At 41.2% G+C, this 18,562-nt stretch overlaps 1 protein-coding gene across 1 annotated transcript in view; it reads left to right on the forward strand.

Annotated features, from left to right (window-relative positions):
• The window catches only part of spock3 (SPARC (osteonectin), cwcv and kazal like domains proteoglycan 3), a 33,707-nt gene extending 22,780 nt beyond the window's left edge, over positions 1 to 10,927 (forward strand). Inside the window, exons 7-12 of the mRNA XM_037698246.1 lie at positions 2,860 to 2,971; positions 5,461 to 5,574; positions 5,657 to 5,878; positions 9,160 to 9,222; positions 9,303 to 9,440; positions 10,071 to 10,927. Coding sequence (XP_037554174.1) covers positions 2,860 to 2,971; positions 5,461 to 5,574; positions 5,657 to 5,878; positions 9,160 to 9,222; positions 9,303 to 9,440; positions 10,071 to 10,228 — 807 coding nt within the window. The 3' untranslated portion in view covers positions 10,229 to 10,927. The remainder of the gene's footprint in view (positions 1 to 2,859; positions 2,972 to 5,460; positions 5,575 to 5,656; positions 5,879 to 9,159; positions 9,223 to 9,302; positions 9,441 to 10,070) is intronic.
• Positions 10,928 to 18,562: the final 7,635 nt, after the last annotated feature.

The following is an 18,562-nucleotide window of genomic DNA, read 5'->3' on the forward strand; positions in this document are numbered from 1 at the left end:
GAAAAAGTGGACTCGTATTTTATTTTTGTTCACCTCGCTGTGATGTAAACACAGGGAAAAGAAAAATCTCATGAAGGCTGTCTCAAATTGTTTTAAATGATCTATTAGTTTGAACCTTGACTGAAATCTGTTTAAGGGATCTGGATGCACTGTAGACGATTATCAGTCAGAGGAACTGAATGCACTCACGCTGTACAATAAATCAAGTACCAAATACATTTGGCCTCGTCCACACGAAAACACACTTTTTCCAAAACGTTATTTTATTGGTTGTTTCGAAAAGTATCCTCGTAAACAGGGCAACATTTGTAGAAATGTAGAAAAGCAAACCCCCCCCGAAATGTTGAAGCAACTATGTCAGGCCTGCCTGTGGCGCTGCCAAGAAAACACACCAAAAGCCATAGAGCGCATTGTACTTGCACATTAGATGAGAAATGTAACACAATAGAAAGAAGAGGACTCCCGCTGTGGTGTTATGACGTCATCATGTTCAAAATGGTGGGTTTTCATGAAAATGCATGGGTGGTGTTTTAGGCTTTCTTTTCTCTAGAACCAGTTTTCAAAAACGACAGTTTGGGGCTATTACAACACTTTCCATGTGGACACAGGACTGACGTAATTTAAAAATAAAATAAAAGTAATTTTTGTACTTACAAAACATTGTTCTCGTGTGTATGGCCCCTAAGTCAAAGTTATAGTAAAAAGATGGTAAATGGACTGTACTTAGCACCATTCTATCTTACCAAGATACTCAAAGCGCTTCACACTACAGTCTGTGCCCTCATTTACCCATTCATACAGCACTCTACTAGATCTATACAAAGATTAATCAGAGCTTTATCACATTCTTACACTGATGGGACACATATTGGAGGCAATGAGGGGTTCAGTGTCTTGCACAAGGACACCTCAGCATGTGACTGCTGGTGGAATCAAACTCCCAACTCTCCCATTGGAGGACAACTGCTCTAACCACTCGGCCACAGCTGCCATTAGTAGTCCTTTGTATATTAACAAGATATTAACTAAGTTGGGATCATTTGAGGACGGTTTTAACTAGGGGTTGAACGACTACATAATTTTTAAACTCGACATTAACATAATAAAACTTGAGTAGAACTCGAGTAGTTGATGACGTCATAGGATCTCAAGATGAAAAAATAAATAAAAAATAAAACCGCAAAAAAACGTCATTTATTATTTACAAAAAAAAAAAGACCATCAAAACACTGGGAGCATATATTATGCTCCTACCATTTATCATACTGCAAATAAGTCACAGGAAAACCAAAACTATTAATTATTATTATTAAGCTGCAAAAGTGAAAGAAATAACGTGCGGCACGTCAAAAACGAAACTAAAAACAGTGGGGCGGACGACCACCTCGCACCACCGCCAGCTGTGGTGCGCATTAGGTTTAGTTTTAGAGATAAATATGTTTTTTATAGGTTTAGATATTAATATTTTTTGCTTTTAGTTTGTGAAACAAGGTCAGAAGGAAGCTGGTTCTGGTTCGGTCGATTGGACCCGGTGAACACCATATTCTGTGAACTGCAACAGTGCATTCAACACTGGTTACAATATACGGTGGTCACAGAATATGGTATAACACCAGTTGCAACGAGCTCCAAACAGTCAGAAAGTTGATTCATTTTCTGTTTCCATACAGTAGTTAAACCGGAAGATTCATCTTTAGTGAAATATTTCCAGACTACTGATGCATTTCTACCTGTTTGTCAAGACTGGGCGTGCTCCGCTCCATCCGTCTGCTGGGAGGAATCCATTTGGTGGCTTCTACTAGTAGCCCGGTGCGGATCACGTGACACATTGAGGTCACTGCGAATACTCGACGTGAAATTTAAAAACTCTATAGACGTCCTAGGAATCGACCTGTTGATTACTCGAGTAGTCTGTTAAAGCCCTAGTTTTAACTAAGTTGGGATCATTTGAGGAGTTTTTTATTTATTTATTATAAACAGTTAATATCTTATCTTTTGCAGATAGCTCTCTAGACAACCCCAGTTGGAAAGAATTTATTATAATTCTGACCAGACTAATGAGCTAATAACTAGTTCAAATAAGAACTAGTGGATTGTTGCTAAAGTCAAATGTAATTTATCAACATTTATACAATTATTGTTTTGTTTAAACAATTGTTCCAGCAGAATTATTACACTATTCCTGCAAGGCGTTCTCCAGGCTGCGCAGGAAGATCTACAACTAGCTGCTGTTGCCAAAATAACCACATTCTATTTAGATTCTAATTTATACGAAACTGATGGTGATGTAAAAGTTTATAAAGTAGCATTTAGACGAACTGCACTGAAATGTTGATGACAGCAATCCACTTTGGCCCTTTTCTGACTAGCTGTTAGCTCATCAATCTGGTCAGAACTCTTTCTTCAAACTGAGGCTGAGCTATCTGCAACAGGTAAGATATTAAATGTTCATAACCTTTCCACAGAATCCCACTTCAAAAAAAATTGAAGTATAACTAAACAGTAAACTAAACAAAGAGCAGCAATTCATGTTTTGTTCATTATTCTAAGTTAACATTTGGGAGTTGATGCTTTCTTTTGGTTTGTGCACTTTCAGATGAAAGGTCAGTCAGTTTTCAGCTGACATCAAAGATCGTTTGCTTAAGAGGCCTCAAATGAAAATAGATTGTATGCCAAACTACTAAATTGAAAATGTGTGAAAACATATTGATTAGTTGTAGCTTTTGTTGACTTTTTTTCCTATTGAGGTGCAGTTCTTGTTAAAGTACTCCCTTTGTCTCATGCCCAAGTCACTTCTTTTTTACTTCCTCTTGACACATACAGATTACGCTTCTTCTTCTGTCTCTTGCTTTTGATCAGTGTAAGCTAGACTACCAGGCATGCATCACAGGAAAGAAGATCACCGTCAAGTGTCCTGGCATGTGTCCTTGTACCTCCCATCCCGCTCAACAAAGTTCTTCAGAGAAAAAAGGTACACATTTCAGCTATCTCTTGTACTTTTACACATTTAGTCAAATTAAAAGCATAAATTTCAAAGTATTTCACTGAGATTTCATGACAGACACAAACATAAATTGTGAAGTGGAAGAAAAATTATACCTGTTTTTTTTATTTTGTTTTGCAAATACAAGCCATCAAAGTTTGTTTGTTTGATACCTCTGTCTCAAATACAAACCCTAACCTCATCAGAAGTCACCTAATGGGTAAATTGTGTGTGATATAACCTCAGTATAACCCGACCTTGAAAAATGAGTCCATGCATTTATTACAACCCGGCTGGACTACTGTAACTCGCTTTATGCTGGGGTCAGTCAGCTCTCTCTCTCTCACGTCTCCAGCTCGTACAAAATGCTGCAGCTCGGCTACTAGCAGGAACTCGCAGGTTTGAGCACTTTACTCCAGTTCTGTCCTCCCTTCACTGGCTTCCTGTGCGTGTCAGAGCTGATTTTAAGATTCTTCTGCTGACATTTAAGTGTCTTAATGGCCTTGCACCCTCATGCCTCTCCGACCTCCTTCATACTTCTTCTCGGGCCTTGAGATCATCAGACCAGCTGCTTTTGTCCGTACCAAAAACCAGGCTGAAGCTCAGAGGAGATTGGGCATTTTCAGTCATGGGCCCTAAACTCTGGAACAATCTGCCCATCAACATTCGACAGGCCACCTCAGTCTCTATTTTTAAATCTCTCCTCAAAACACACCTGTACTCACTGGCATTTAACACAGTGTGATCTCATTTGGTATTTCGTTGTTGATGATTGTGTTCATCCATTTTGCTTTTACTCCCTGACATTTAACGCAGGGTGATTTGATTTAGTATTTCATTGTTTCTCATTATATTTCATGTTTTTATGCTTTTATTCATGTTGCTATAATATGTTATTATTAATATTTGATGCTGTGATCTTTTTTGGTAAGCACTTTGATAACAGTTACTGTTTTAAATGTGCTATATAAATAAATGTGACTTGACTTGACAGTATAAACCCAGTTGTTCTGTGAAGGCCTCAGAGGTCTATTACAAAACATGAGTGAACAACCAGCAGCATGAAGAGCAAGGAACACACCACACAGGTCAAGGATGGAGTTGGTGAGAAGTTCAATGTTAGGTTTTAAAACTGGTTGGGAGTGAAGCACTGCCTCAAGTGGAGGAGTTCAAGTACCTCAAGGTTTTATCCACAATGAAGGAAGAATGGAGCGTGAGTTTGACAGAATGATCGGTGAAGCGTCTGCAGTATTGTGGACTCTGTGTTGGTCCATTGTGGTGAAGAGGGAGCTGAACTGAAAGGCAAAGCTCTGTTTACTGGTTGGTCTATGTTCCTACCCTCACCTATGATCACAAACACTTGATAGTGACCAAAAGAACAAGACTGAGGATCCAGGAGGTCTAAATGAGTTTTCTCTACAGGGTAGCTGGACTCTCGCTTAGTGATAGGGTGAGAACTTCAGTTCTCCCAGAGAGACTCGGAGTAGAGTCTCTGATCCTCCACATCCAGAGGAGCCAGCTGAGGTGGTTCAGGCATCTGGTAAGGATGCTCCCTGGACACCTACTGTAACTAGGGAGATGTTAGTGGCTTGTCCAACTGACAGGAGACCCTGGAGAAGACCCCAGAGATGCTGGAGAGACTTGGAGGAACACACTGAGGTCCTCCCAGAAGAGCTGGAAGAGGTGGCTGTGGAAAGAGATGTCTGGACCTCCTGATCAAGCTGCTGTCCCCAAGACCTGAGTCCAGAACCAATGGACTGACCGAATGACTTAACAACCGACCGATTGGTTGATGTATGGTTGGATAAAAGTTATAAAATAACATCAAAACCTTGAAACATCTCACACATCACTGTTCATTTCATCATCTAAACACAGAAAGAGAACAGCACAAATGTAACCGTCCAAAGACAATAAGTGGAAAAGTTCAAAGCAGTGTGAAAATATTTTTCTAAGTATTGTAAATTGTAAAACTTCCATCCATCCATTATCTTTTACCCGCTTTTTCCATTTTGGGTCATGGGGGTCACCGGTACCCGTGTCCAGCAATCACTGTGCGAAGGGCGGGGTACACCCTGGACAGGTCTCCAGTTCATCAAAGGGACACATATAGACAAACAACCATTCACTCTCTCACTCACACCTAGAGACAATTTAGAGTTACCATCAGCTTAACATGCATGTTTTTGGTTTGGGGGAGCCAGAGTACCCGGAGAAAACCCACGTATGCACGGAGAGAACATGCAAACTCCACCCAGAAAGCCCCCCGGACCGGGATTTGAACCAGGGACCTGCTCGCTGAGAGGCAACAGCTCTACCAGTTGCGTCACTATACTGCCCAATTGTAAAACTTCTACTCGTGAATGTAGATGAAGTTTGAGGGAGGTGCTCCATGACTGACTCCTGCCTCTTTATCTCAGGGAGCAGAAGGAACGTAAAGCATGACTTCACAATCAATTATGGTTATCACTCCGCAGTCTGCAGTGAGTCGGATTTGAAGGAGGTGGTGAGTCGCCTGAGAGACTGGTTCAGAGTGCTGCACGAGAACGGCAACCACAAGAGAGTCAAGATCCAAAAACCAGAAAAGAACAGTGAGTGAAACCTCAGCATGTCGTCGACCGTTACAGCGACGGGTTTGACCTCATCTGCTGTCCTGTTTAAACATTCCCACAGAGTTTGAAGTCGGAGCGTCACCCATTTGCAAGGATCCTCTGGGCTGGATGTTCTCCCGTCTGGACACTAACTTTGACCTGCAGCTGGACCAGTCGGAGATCAAGAGCTTGTATCTGGACAGGAATGAGCCGTGCTCCGACGCCTTCTTCAAATCCTGTGACACGCATCCCGACAAAATTATAACCAGCTCTGAGTGGTGCACGGGCTTCCAGAGGTACACAGGTGAGCGCTTTTGATCCAAAATTTACTGACTCAGCCACTAGTTTTAAACTTTCAGCACAGCTTTGTGTACATTTGATATATTTTTGTACCTCACAAAAAGCTATTTTTGTGTTGGAGTGAAGCCACACATTGACTGACAAGTTTCTATTCCAGCTTTTCTTCATTAGCTACTTTAAAAATGGCCAAAATGTCACATTGAAGGTTGTAAAAACAGTGTTTTAGGTCAAAGTTTTATATAATTGATGGATTATAGACCGTGAACACAAGCAGAAACCATGACTGTCCTAAAGATATAAAGTTTGTCGTATTTAGATTCATGAATCAGTGTTTACATTTTGCCACGTGCCCACCGCCTTGCATTTTAAACAAAGTCACACACGCCAAACTTTAGCTCATAGTTTGTAAAACATTGAGTTTGTCAATTAGATAAGGCAGCCATCTTGAATCAGGTTGACTCCAAAGTTAAATAAGCCGTATTTGTAAATCCAGTGAATAATTTCTGGTTCATGAGCTGTTTTGCTAAAAGACAGAAGAGGCTTGACTCCAGTCAAAGATTTAAAGATCTATAGATTGTACTTATATAGCATCTTTCTATCTTGTCAAGATACTCAAAACACTTTACAATCTGTGCACTCATGTACTCATTCAAACAGCACTCTACTAGATCTATACAACGAATAATCAGTGCTTTATAAGATAAGCTAAGATAGAAATTTATTGATCCCGCAGGAAATTGTTGTGCCAGAGTTTCAGTACAAAGGAACATACACAAGGAATCACACGATATATAAAAATAACATCCATCCATTTTTTTCATCCATCCATTTTCTTCTGCTTATCCGGGGTCGGGTCGTGGGGGTAGCAGCTTAAGTAGGGATGCCCAGACTTCCCTCTCTCCAGCCACTTGGTCCAGCTCCTCCGGGGTAATCCCGAGGCGTTCCCAGGCCAGCTGAGAAACATAGTCCCTCCAGCGTGTCCTGGGTCTTCCTCTGGGCCTCCTTCCGGTGGGACGTGTCCGGAACACCTCACCAGGGAGGCGTCCAGGAGGCATTCTAAACAGATGCCCGAGCCACCTCAACTGGCTCCTCTCGACGTGGAGAAGCAGCGGCTCTACTCTGAGTCCCTCCCGGATGACCGAGCTTCTCACCCTATCTCTAAGATAGAGCCCAGACACCCTGCGGAGAAAACTCATTTCGGCTGCTTGTATCCGAGATCTCGTTCTTTCGGTCACAACCCAAAGCTCATGACCATAGATGAGGGTAGGAACGTAGATCGATCAGTGAATTGAGAGCTTCGCCTTTTGACTCAGCTCTCTCTTCACCACGACAGACCTGTACAGCACCCGCTTCACTGCAGACGCTGCACCTAGCCGCCTATCGATCTCATGTTCCATTTTTCCCTCATTCACGAACAAAACCCCAAGATACTTGAAACTGGTTCCAGAGCCAGAGCCATGCGTAGAGGTGAGTCCAACTATTTCTAGCCGGAACCTCTCAGCCTCACACACCAGCTCAGGCTCCTTCCCCACCAGTGAGGTGACATTCCATGTCCCAATAGCCAGCTTCTGTAGCCGAGGATCAGACTGCCAGGGTCCCCGCCCTCGGCCACCACCCATCCCACATTGCAGCCAACCCCTTTGGCCCCTCCCACAGGTGGTGAGCCCATGGGAAGGGGGACCCACGTCTCCTCTTCGGGCTGTGCCCGGCCGAGCTCCATGGGTAAAAGCCCGGCCACCAGGCACTCGCCCGTGTGCCCCACCTCTAGGCCTGGCTCCAGAGTGGGGCCCCAATGACCCACATCCAGGCCAGGGAACATCAAGTCCATTTCTTTTACTCATCATAGGGGTGTTTGGGCTGCACTTTGTCTGGTCCCTCACCTAGGACCTGTCTGCCTTGGGTGACCCTACTAGGGGCGTAAAGCCCCTGACAGCATAGCTCCTAGGATCATTGGGACACTCAAACTCCTCCACCACGGTAAGGTGGCAGCCCAGGGAGGGGTATAAAAAAATAAAATAAAATAAATAAATAACATAATATAAAAATAGGGCAGCACGGTGGCGCAACTGGTAGAGCTGCTGCCTCTCAGCGAGCAGGTCCTTGGTTCAAACCCCGGTCCAGGGGCCTTTCTGGGTGGAGTTTGCATGTTCTCTCCGTGCATGCGTGGGTTTTCTCCGGGTACTCCGGTTTCCTCCCACTGACCAAAAACATGCATGTTAGGCTGATTGGTAAATCTAAATTGTCCATAGGTGTGAGTGAGAGAGTGAATGGTTGTTTGTCTCGTTTGTCTCTATGTGTCCCTGTGATGGACTTGCGACCCGTCCAGGGTGTACCCCGCCCCTCCCACAGTGATTGCTGGACATGGGCACCGGCGACCCCCGTGACCCAAAATGGAACAAGCGGGTAAAGAAAATGGATGGATGGATGGATATAAAAATACCAACAATTAAGTTATAAAACAGGTCAGGTGCAGACAGAAACATTAAAGTGTTTATTGTGGTGCAGGATTAATTTTATTATCTTATGTGCAGAAAGGGGGTGGGGTTGGAAAGTTTGATAGCCACAGGGAGGAATGACTTCCTGTGTTGTTCTGTGGAGCACCTCGGTGGTCTCAGTCTACAACTGAAGGTGCTGCAGTAAGAGTCCAGTGTGTCATGCAGGGGGTGTGACGTGTTGTTCAGGATCTGGAGCAGTTTCCTCAGACACCTCTGTCAGAGACTGCAGGTCCACGCCCAGAACTGAGCCAGCTCTCTTGATGAGTTTATCCAGTCTGTTGGCATCAGCTTTCTTCACCCTGCTGCCCCAGCACACCACAGAGTAGAAGATGCTGGAGACCACTGAGTGGTAAAACATCTGTAGCATGGTCCTCCAGAGACCACCGAGTGGTAAAACATCTGTAGCGTGGTCCTCCAGAGACCAGAAGTTACATTGGTCAGTAAGTTTGTTTTCCACAACCAACCAAAGAAATCCAACTCTGTAAACAAGCTCTCGGTTGTGTCATTTGAAAACTTTTTTAATAATCGGTACCGAAACAATCAGTGAAGATGGCTTCTTTTCAGGCAAAATAGTAGGGTGAAGCAGAATAAACAGCAACACTATGCAGAGAAAGAAAACTGCATGAATCATGAGGAAATTGCAAATTGCTTCTTTTTCTGCAACAAAAGACAACATTATTTATGATGAGGCCAAACAGCAGGATGCTAAAAAAATCATTATAGAGACAAAAAGCTCTGGGATTCAAACAGGAGGCAGCAGATTTTTACAGCTCGTCTCTGTCTGTTTCAGATTCCCCATGCAAAGCCGAGCTCTCCGGTATCAACAAAAAGCTCTCCGGGAAGAAATTACTTGGTAAGAACCTCGCAGGTTCACAAACACACAACCGTTTGTGCGTGTTTAACGGGAAGCATGTCCCTGTGTGTTTGGGTCAGGCCAGTATCTGCCGTCCTGTGATGAGGAAGGTTACTACCGGACCCACCAGTGCCACAGCAGCAGCGGCCAGTGCTGGTGTGTGGATCGCTACGGCAACGAGGTGGCAGGCTCGCGCACGCATGGCCCTGCAGACTGCGGTATGCAAAATCTAAAAAACTCAGCTCTGTTGAGCCCGGTGTCTGGTTTCTGTGTTTGTGGAAGGAGGAAAAAATATAAAAATAGTCCAGTTTTGGTTGCTTTAAGCTTAACATATAAACTTAGTGAAGTTTATTTCAGCAAAATGTTAAAAAACAAACTAAATTATAAAGCACTCTTTGAATAGTTGTATAAAAGTCTGGAAAGATAAAAGTATTTTGATTTGGAAAACAGAAAATCATGAAGCGTCAGGTTTAGATAGAAGGGAAAAATATATTTTGTCAAAATTCTGAAGGTAATACTAAAAATACTTTGATTTTGCAATTCATCAAGCTCCATAAACTGAATAAACACTTTTCAGGTGAATTATTTCAGTTTAATGTCCAGGGTGGATTCAGTTAATTTAAAATATGAAGGAAATGTCAGTTCACAATGTACACTTATCTGTCCTAATGCAACAGTCTGCCTGGTACTACCTCTATGTCATTTGTGGTGGTGGGGGAGTGGGAGTGAAGTTAACATGTTGAAATTCCAATTTGAAGCAACACGTTTCAACGTTTTGTCATTTTATTGTATTATTTTAATATGAAGTTGATGTTTTCTGTGTCGTCGTTTCACTCTTTAATTTCTAGGTGTCGTTCTGGAGTCTTCTGGGGATCTGGGCAGTGGGGACTCACTGTTCACTGATGACGATGAAGATTCGTTTATCCCTAACGACCAGGCAGGTATGGACAACGAGGATGACGAAGATGAGGATGACGATGATGACAATGATGAATATCTGTCTTAAGTTAACAAACAAACAAACAAAAAAAACTGTATATTTGGTCAAATTGCACGTTTTTAGGTGACTCTCCAGGCAGAATATTCATCATCTTACTAACAGCCTTTGGACTCTTCAGTGTGCTGTTTATCATCGATTTTGGTGAAAAAAAAAAAAAAAACATTTCTGAAATACTTTTTATGTTTTTTTTTCCCTTCTGCTAAAATAGAAAAAAAATACTTGTACATGTGTGTCAACCAACAAGAGAATACGATGAGCAGTCGATCTGTTTGGATTTGATCACTTGTGCAGGAGACCCTCTTCTTTCATTGGACACCCTGTGTCCCTCGGTGTCTCGTGTCCTTGTGCAGCACTCTCATGCTCGAGCGTGCTGATGCCCGAGGCACAACGGTAAAGAGATTTCCCTCCATCGTCTTCATCTCCTTTTATCCTTATCAAAATGTTTCTGTGCATAGGTGGGACGTTGATGATGTAGATAAAAAAAAAACTGCGTTCTTTAGGTTTCTTTTGATCTCAATTTTTAACTGTGACTGTAACTTTGTGGGAAAACAAGATAAGAATTAAAGTTAGAACTAATTTATACGAACAAACGTAGGTTGGATAATAAACTGAGCCAACATAATGGCAGTTTTCAGTGAGACTCCAGAGGTTCAGTAAGGAAGGACAAGAAATGACTGTTTTGTCTTTTGGTAATTTGGTGCCCCGGGGTGGGGGGTGGGGGGTGGGGGGTTTATTGTTATCTATTTTTCTAATCCAGTGTAAGATGAATGCTGAAAGATGAAACAGATTGGTCTTAGTGTGTGCAACGCTGTGCTGTAGAACCAGAGGCCAAACCTTTGAGGAACTAAAACAGGAAAAAAAAAACATGTTGTGTACAGATGAAGCTACCTGTACAGGTGAGGGGGCTCAAAGACAACCTTCTGGGAGTTTAGAAGGAAATAGATTAGTGATGGTTTTATATTTGCAGATCTAAACAGCCGAACAGAATAAAAAATAATAAAAAAAAACGTTCTTGCACAATGAAAGAAAACTAATCAGCCATGCAGACGTGTTGAATATATTGGGGCTGGGGTAAAAGAGGAAGGTGTGCCTTTTACTGGTAAAGACCGGCGGTGACGGAGGGAGAAGCGTGCTCACCGGGCTGATCTTAACTGCTTCGACGCTGCGTACGAGCGGCTTTACTGCTGAAGAAAATGCTCAAATCCTCTGTTCTGCGGAAAAGTTACGAGCAATTAATCTCGTCCCTGTTGCTGATACCAGAATCATGAGCTAATGGCTAGTCAGAACAGAGCCAAGATCACAGCTGATCGCTTCTGTATTAATGTTCCATCGAAAGACGTCATTGTGGTTCGTGTAAACGCTGTTTAATAAACCTTTACACCCCCGTCAGTTAGGCATTTATTTACACTGAATATTACAAGCACAAATAGTGGCGGCAGCAGCTAGCTGTAGCACCTCGAGTGCAGCCTGGGCCACTTCCTGCAGGGATATCAAAATATTTCTGCTGGATTGATTGTGTAATGCAGACCAGACAGAGGTGTAAAGATGAATGATATGACGCATGCTAATAATTTGACGAATGAAGTTGTTTTAAGGCTGCAGCACATGTTTCTGCACCCGAAGCCTTTGTTTTTCAGCAGCATGAGCAAACTTTAACTCAATTAAACTCCTGTTTCAAACTGAAATCAATCAAGGAGGCGTGATGGTCGCAACAAGTAAAATATTATTTGTGAGCAGCTTTTCCTCAGAACAGAACATTTAAACTGCTGGTTTAACGTTAGGCCAGTGTGTTGTGATGGTGTCACACAGGTCATGCTTTATATCTTTTGGTTTGTTCCATAGCTAGAATGTAGAGAAGCACACCAATGCTTAGCAGTTAAGGCATATAAACACTTAGACTCTGCTGGATAGGGAATGTTTTTATAGATTATACACTGGCAACAGGAAGCTTTGTTTTAGACAGCTTTCTCTGAGAAGAAGATGATCATCTTACAGTGTTTGCTTTCAGTAGCTCGATCTCTGCTGTAACTATTTATAGTGTGGATCTGCCAGATGGCTGATGTCAGACGTGCGTTATTAAGACCTGGGATCAGCTCTGCTCCTTTGTTCATTTGCAGTAATTAATCCACCATTTGGCTTATTTCAATCAAAAATATTTTTGAACAAATACATGTTGTGACCCGAGAAGTGCCATCAAACTGTGTATGTTTCATTTCCTCCTCATCCCTTCTAACTTTGAAGGTACATTCACTTCAGCTGGAAAACGGTTCAGTCTTAAAGTGTCTCATGAGTGTGACGACATGCAAATTCTTTCTTTCATGACCTGCCGCACCGTAGCCACTCCTAAACCAATCACACACCGTCACCCCAACTCTGATAACGTTAGGTGATGATAATACAGATGCATTTTTTTTTACAGTGTATGTATGATTTGCTGAAATAAAAGCTATATTGACCAAAATCTCTCTCGTCACGTTTTGTACTTTGAAAACAGATGAGGTGTGATGAACTGGTCATGCGACAGCATTTCAGTTCCATGTTGAAACTTTCTGTTCTCTATCTACATGCTTATATTTAGAAATATAATGTACATGTTGCTGTGCTTTGAAATTAGATTTTAAATTTGTATGTGTATGTGGGAAGTGAGAAAACACTTTAGTTTTCACAAGAATAAAGAAGTAAAATGTCCTGTTAGTGCTTTACCCAGGTGAAAATGAAATAAACTTAAGTATACTAAAGGTTTATGCAAGACATGAATGTAAAAGAAAATGTGTTTTTTCTTAATGTATTGTGGAAAAAAATGGGAGGAAAAGTTTATTTTTATTGTCACAAGATGTCTGCATCATCCAGACACACAGAGCAAAATGCATGCATGTCATGCAGTCATCAGCTTGATGAAATGAAAGACCATGTTTTCTCAGGAAAGACCCCAAAGGGAGCAGATAGAGTGAAAACAGAAGGGTTCCAAGAATCGAGCCCTGTGGGGACCCCGCAGGAAAGAGGTACAGAAGCAGAGACACTATTACCAACTTTCAGTCAAACTAGCAAAAAATAAATAAATTCCTGCTCCTGTTAGTTTCTCCGTTTGTGCTGTGAGAAGTGTGTGCAGGTTTTGTTGTACGCGAGCTGCAGGAACTCATACAATGGATAAATGTGTGTGTTAGCAGTGAGACCTGTCAGTAGCTCCAGATAGGAAAGCTGCTGGGTAAACATCAAATGTTCATTTTCACACACTTTCTGCACTGACCATAGAAATGTAGCATCTCTGTGGCTCATTTCCAAATTGCAGCCTGCTGCTGGAGACGGCTCAGCAACAATAAAAACGTGATTGGCCTGTGGACAGGCAGACTGACTGACTGACTGACTGAGAGCTGACGGGAAAGGCCTCAAATTGCAGGAAGCACTTTTGATGTCCGGAAATCAGGTTTCTTGGATAAGCAGTGGTCTGTGATGAAAGCTGTTTTATCACCTCAACTCTCGGGTGAATACTGAGGTTTATTTCTTTAGCCACCTTTACATGATATGCTCTGTGGGCATTTTAAATGTCTCACTTTACACGGAGCTATAATTTGTCATCAATTTCAGCATCATATCATCTCCATCTTGACAGAAGTGACGAATGATAATGCACCTTGGAGAAGAAATAGCCTAAGTTTTGCTTAGGCTTTCCATCCTTTAAATGGGCCATAAAATATTTATTTGCAATATATTTATTTTGCCATTTTGAAATCAAAAGGAGAAAAGGTTTACATCAAGTCTTGAGTTAAAGATTGTACTTGTGGTCAACTTTTACGCTAAAAATATACTAATCAAAATTAACTTCAGGCACAAAAAATGGTTCATGAATTTATATTTCTGTCAGTTTATTTAGACACAAGTGTTCTGGTTCTTCTTGTCTATGTTTTCAAGAGAGAATTTTCTGTTGTGTTTTGTAAAAACTGGGACTTAAACAATGTTCAGTATGAGAAACTTAGAACGCATGCGTAGAGATTTATGTTTTATTAGCAGGTAGAAAACCCTCCCAGCTAGTTTTCCATCTTAGCTATAATCAATTTTCCAATAGTTTGAAAATAAATTTAATCTGAACATCAGGGTGCATTTTGTTTTCATTAAAGAAATGTCATCTCGTGTAATGTTGCTGAATGATTTTTGCTGAAAGCTGCTGAAGAAGCTGCAAACAGCTGAAAAGGTTTTAATGCCAGTTGAATTTGAACAGCTGGCATTTGATCAAAGCAGGAAACTAAAAGCAGAAAGCAGCAGAACAACAACATAAATGTGTTGAAGAAGCTGAATAGAACAGAAACGTAGGAGAAATAAGCAGAATACAAAGAAATAGACAAAAAAATAGCTAAAAATGAAGCTAAAATTTGCAGAAAGTGGCTGAAAGGAGCAGAATAGCTTAAAAATGCTAAACAGAGCAGAAAGAAGCTGAATAAAGCTGAAGCAGAAGAAAAACTAAAATGAGCAGTAAAAGGTTGTCAACAGCACAAAGGCTTTGAAGGATGTGAGGCTAAAAGGTTTCCATTCACTTTCATTGAAAAAAAAAACATACCATAGTACTTTATTTATAAAGCACTTAAAACAGCAACAAGGCCAACCAAAGTGCTGTACAGCAGAAACAAAACAAGCAAATGTAGTGAACTCGGCCTCCGGTCAAACCTGCCTCTGAAGACCTTCATGGGACAGGAACTGTTATTTCATTGATTTGAATCCAGAAATACAAATTAGCTCATCCAGAGACTTTCTAATTGTATCCTGAACTGATCATTTTTAATCAATTGTGAAACAGTATTAATGATTTTTTAATCCTCATTCAAAGTAGAAATCAAGTTAAATGTCTATGTTACAAAGTAATTATGCATTTTTGATCTTCTGTCTGAAATGAGAAAGGTGTGATGTCGGTCAAAAGTCGGAGACAGTCGCAAACAAGTTATTGGAACGAACTGTCATGTTTTTACCTCTCAGACAGAAACAAGAAAACTGGCACCTGTAAGTCTGTCATTTCTCCAAAACATTTCTCTGTTCCTAAACATCTCCGCTGTTTTTCTGACTTGTAGTGACCCTGTGACGTCACTAAAACCACACCCCTGTTGGTTCTTTCAACCAATCAGGACTTCCCAAAAGTGAACGGAAGCAGAACTCTTTAAAAGTTGACACTTCCTAGTTCCAGACAGAACAGAAGTTCCAGGAGAACAGAAGTTCCAAGAGAACAGAAGTTCCAAAAGTTCAGAATAGAGAGTTCTGCTGAGAAGGAAGACAGAGTGACTTTGCAAGGGTGAAGTCCACTGTGGTCATTTTCTGAAAGATGACACCTGTCTGGAGTGTTGCTTCAAGTCATCACGCCAAAGACCTATTCAACATCTCAGGAGTTCAGCACGTTTGCTGAAATTCCACTTAACTTAACCCTATCCTTCGGGGGAGTTTATTTTGGAAGCTGGGCCAGTCAGCCTCGTGGTCCCAAGTTGATGAGAAGCGGATATAAATCCCTGGAGATAAAAAGACTCAGCCTTGCTGGACGTCAGGAGAAGGCCTCCTTGAAACCCCACCAAGGTAAAGAGTCGACGCTCGGGTACCATCTAGCTGAAATCACCGGGAAACGTGCTATCTGGTTTCAAACAAGATAACTCCCCATCTTTTCTTTATTATCTTAGTTAACCCTAAGTATCCACTTTTCCTTCAAAAACTTTACTCCATCTCTATATTTCTCTGCCAGTAAAAAGATAAGCTAAAAGCCTGCAGACATTAATTTAAGATCTAAGGATATGTCTGTTGTTTCAAGCTGCAAGTGAGGAATCATGGCCGTATGATTTCTCATTGTAAAGCTAATTAATTAAGCTGTGTTATTGTAATCAATTATGCCAATCAATGTGTAAAATGTGTGATGTGTTTAAATCGTTTTGATAAATAAAAGACCTCACTGTTGTTGGTGGGTCAGAAATTTAAACACGTCTTTGTCCACATTTAATCTTCTAGGCACGATATTACTCAGTCCAGAAAAATGAAAGAATCCGTTTAAATTAAGTATAATATTATGTACTTGAATTAGTCCAGATATTATAAAATGTAAGAGAGCACCCCTGAGCTAAATCCATCTCACGCGTCTCTCATTACACAGGATAAAATACATAGATCATAATAGATGAAGATAAGAACTAAATGACTAACATAGAATACAGACACGTTAAAATCAACTCGCACAGTGTCAAAAGCCCGGGAATAAAAATTAGTTTTTTTAAACGAGACTTAAAAACAGTGATGGAGGGAGCCTGCCTGACATGTAGTGGTAACTCATTCCAAAGTCCTGGACCTGCAACAGAGAAGGCCCTGTCACCTCTGAGCTTAAGACAGTTTCCTGGAATCAAAAGAAGCATCTGGTCTGACCTCAGAGAGCGCTGTAGGACATATGGCTGCAGCAGATCAGTGACATACAGTAGGAGGGGGCAGAACTGTTCAGAGATTTAAAAACATGCAGAAGTATTGTAAAATTAATTCTAAATTTAACCGGGAGCTATGCAGTGCAGTGAGGCCAGAAGTGGAATAATGTGCTCTCTTTTGCCAGTTTTTTTTTTTTTTTCTCCTTCTTTCGGCTGCTCCCTTCTTTAGTGGTCACTACAGCAAACTGTCGCACAAAGACATGGCAATTATGTTTTATGCCGGATGCCCTTCCTGATGCCTACCACAGCCCTCAGTGTGGAGCAGAGAGCTGTTACCCGGGGGAGCAGATGATGGGCTCAAGGGCCCAGAATGGGGAAAATGAGGGTGGAAGCAGGTGTGGGTGCTTCACCAATCCCACCCACATTTTGATGTTGTCAGTACCGGGAGTTGAACCGGCGATCTTGCCATCACAGGTCCACCTTCTCTAACCTCTTCACCACCACGCCCCAAAAGTGCTCTCTTTTGCCTTTACCAGTTAAAAATTGGGCTGGAGCATTTTGGACCAGTTGTAAACATGCAATGGAGGTCTGACTGTTTCCAAAAAGAAGTGCAGTAATCGAACCTGGATGTTATGAAAGCATGCAACTGTCTCAAGGTTACTTTTGAACAGTATGAGCTTCAATTTAGACACGTGGCTGAAAAAGAGAAATATTTCAAAAAGTAAGAATTGCACAAATACCATAATTCATATCAGGAATGTCCTGAATAAGCCGAACGTTTTGATATATGAACTGTTGAAGTGGCACAAAAATTGCAGAAAATGTTGCGTGCCGAAAAACGTAGGAAAGAAAAACGGATCTGGAAAGAGAGAATGATTTAGAAACATTCAGACAGTTATAAACGAAGCACTAAGTAGGAGACGTAAGTCCTGGATTGTGGTTTGAAATGTTTCAGCACCGCAGGCCGTGCTGGGTCACTGAAAGACTTACGTTCAGAGTAATGGGTTGGCTGAGGGTGCATGAAGGGGATGGGAATGAAGGAGTTGCATCATGGACTTCAGCTGAGAGGGAACTAAAGAAAACAGGCATCTCAGGAGGCTTCGACCCTTTGACCCAGTGTAATGAAGAAAGAGCAAAGGTCGTGGAAAGAAAAGGGTTTGGGGGAAGGGTGAGCTGAAACGAACCAAGGAGTTGTGTGGGGGTTGACTAGAATGGGCTGTTGATTATTTGGTCTGTGGTGTTTGGGTCACCATCTTAGTTTTCAAAACTCAGTAACTTTTTAAACCTCCCACTGGTTCCATCACCTGCAGGCTTCCATCATTCTGTGGTGAATTTAGGTTCATCTGAAAATGTTTTATCTTTTCAAGGCCAAGGGACGAAACATTTGCCGAACATCACACATTCACATACTGGGTATAAACATTTGTAGAAAAGGATGACCAAAGAGGTAACCATTTACCAACTTATTATAAGGTTTAAAAGCTAATATTTGTTTTACTACCGATGCAAAAAGTATGGTCACCACTTTTTTTCCTTAAAACATCAATCAAATGTACATAAATTAAAGTTAGATGTTAAAAATAGACCAACTTTCATGCATAATAGGCCTTTTCTATCCAGATTTATGCTATGCTGTTATGGGGTGTAGTTTATAGTTACACAGTCAAAAATTAACAGCAATATTTTGGTTTATTTAGCTTTTCATAACAATTTTTTTTTCAAAGACATATTTTCACCATGTTATTCATACATTTATAAATATCATAGTTCCAAACTAACTCTTTAATTTACAAGCTAAATATTTAATTTACAAGCTAAATATCTAGTTCACAAGCTAAATATTTAGTTTGCTAAACTTACAAGTTAAATATTTAGTTTGTAAACTAAACATTTAGCTCCATGCTAAATATTTAATTTACAAGCTAAATGTTTAGTTTACTAAACTTACAAGTTAAATATTTAGTTT

The sequence above is a fragment of the Nematolebias whitei genome, chromosome 3 (assembly GCF_014905685.2).
Source record: "Nematolebias whitei isolate Nwh7 chromosome 3, NemWhi1, whole genome shotgun sequence".
Taxonomy (NCBI): domain Eukaryota; kingdom Metazoa; phylum Chordata; class Actinopteri; order Cyprinodontiformes; family Rivulidae; genus Nematolebias; species Nematolebias whitei.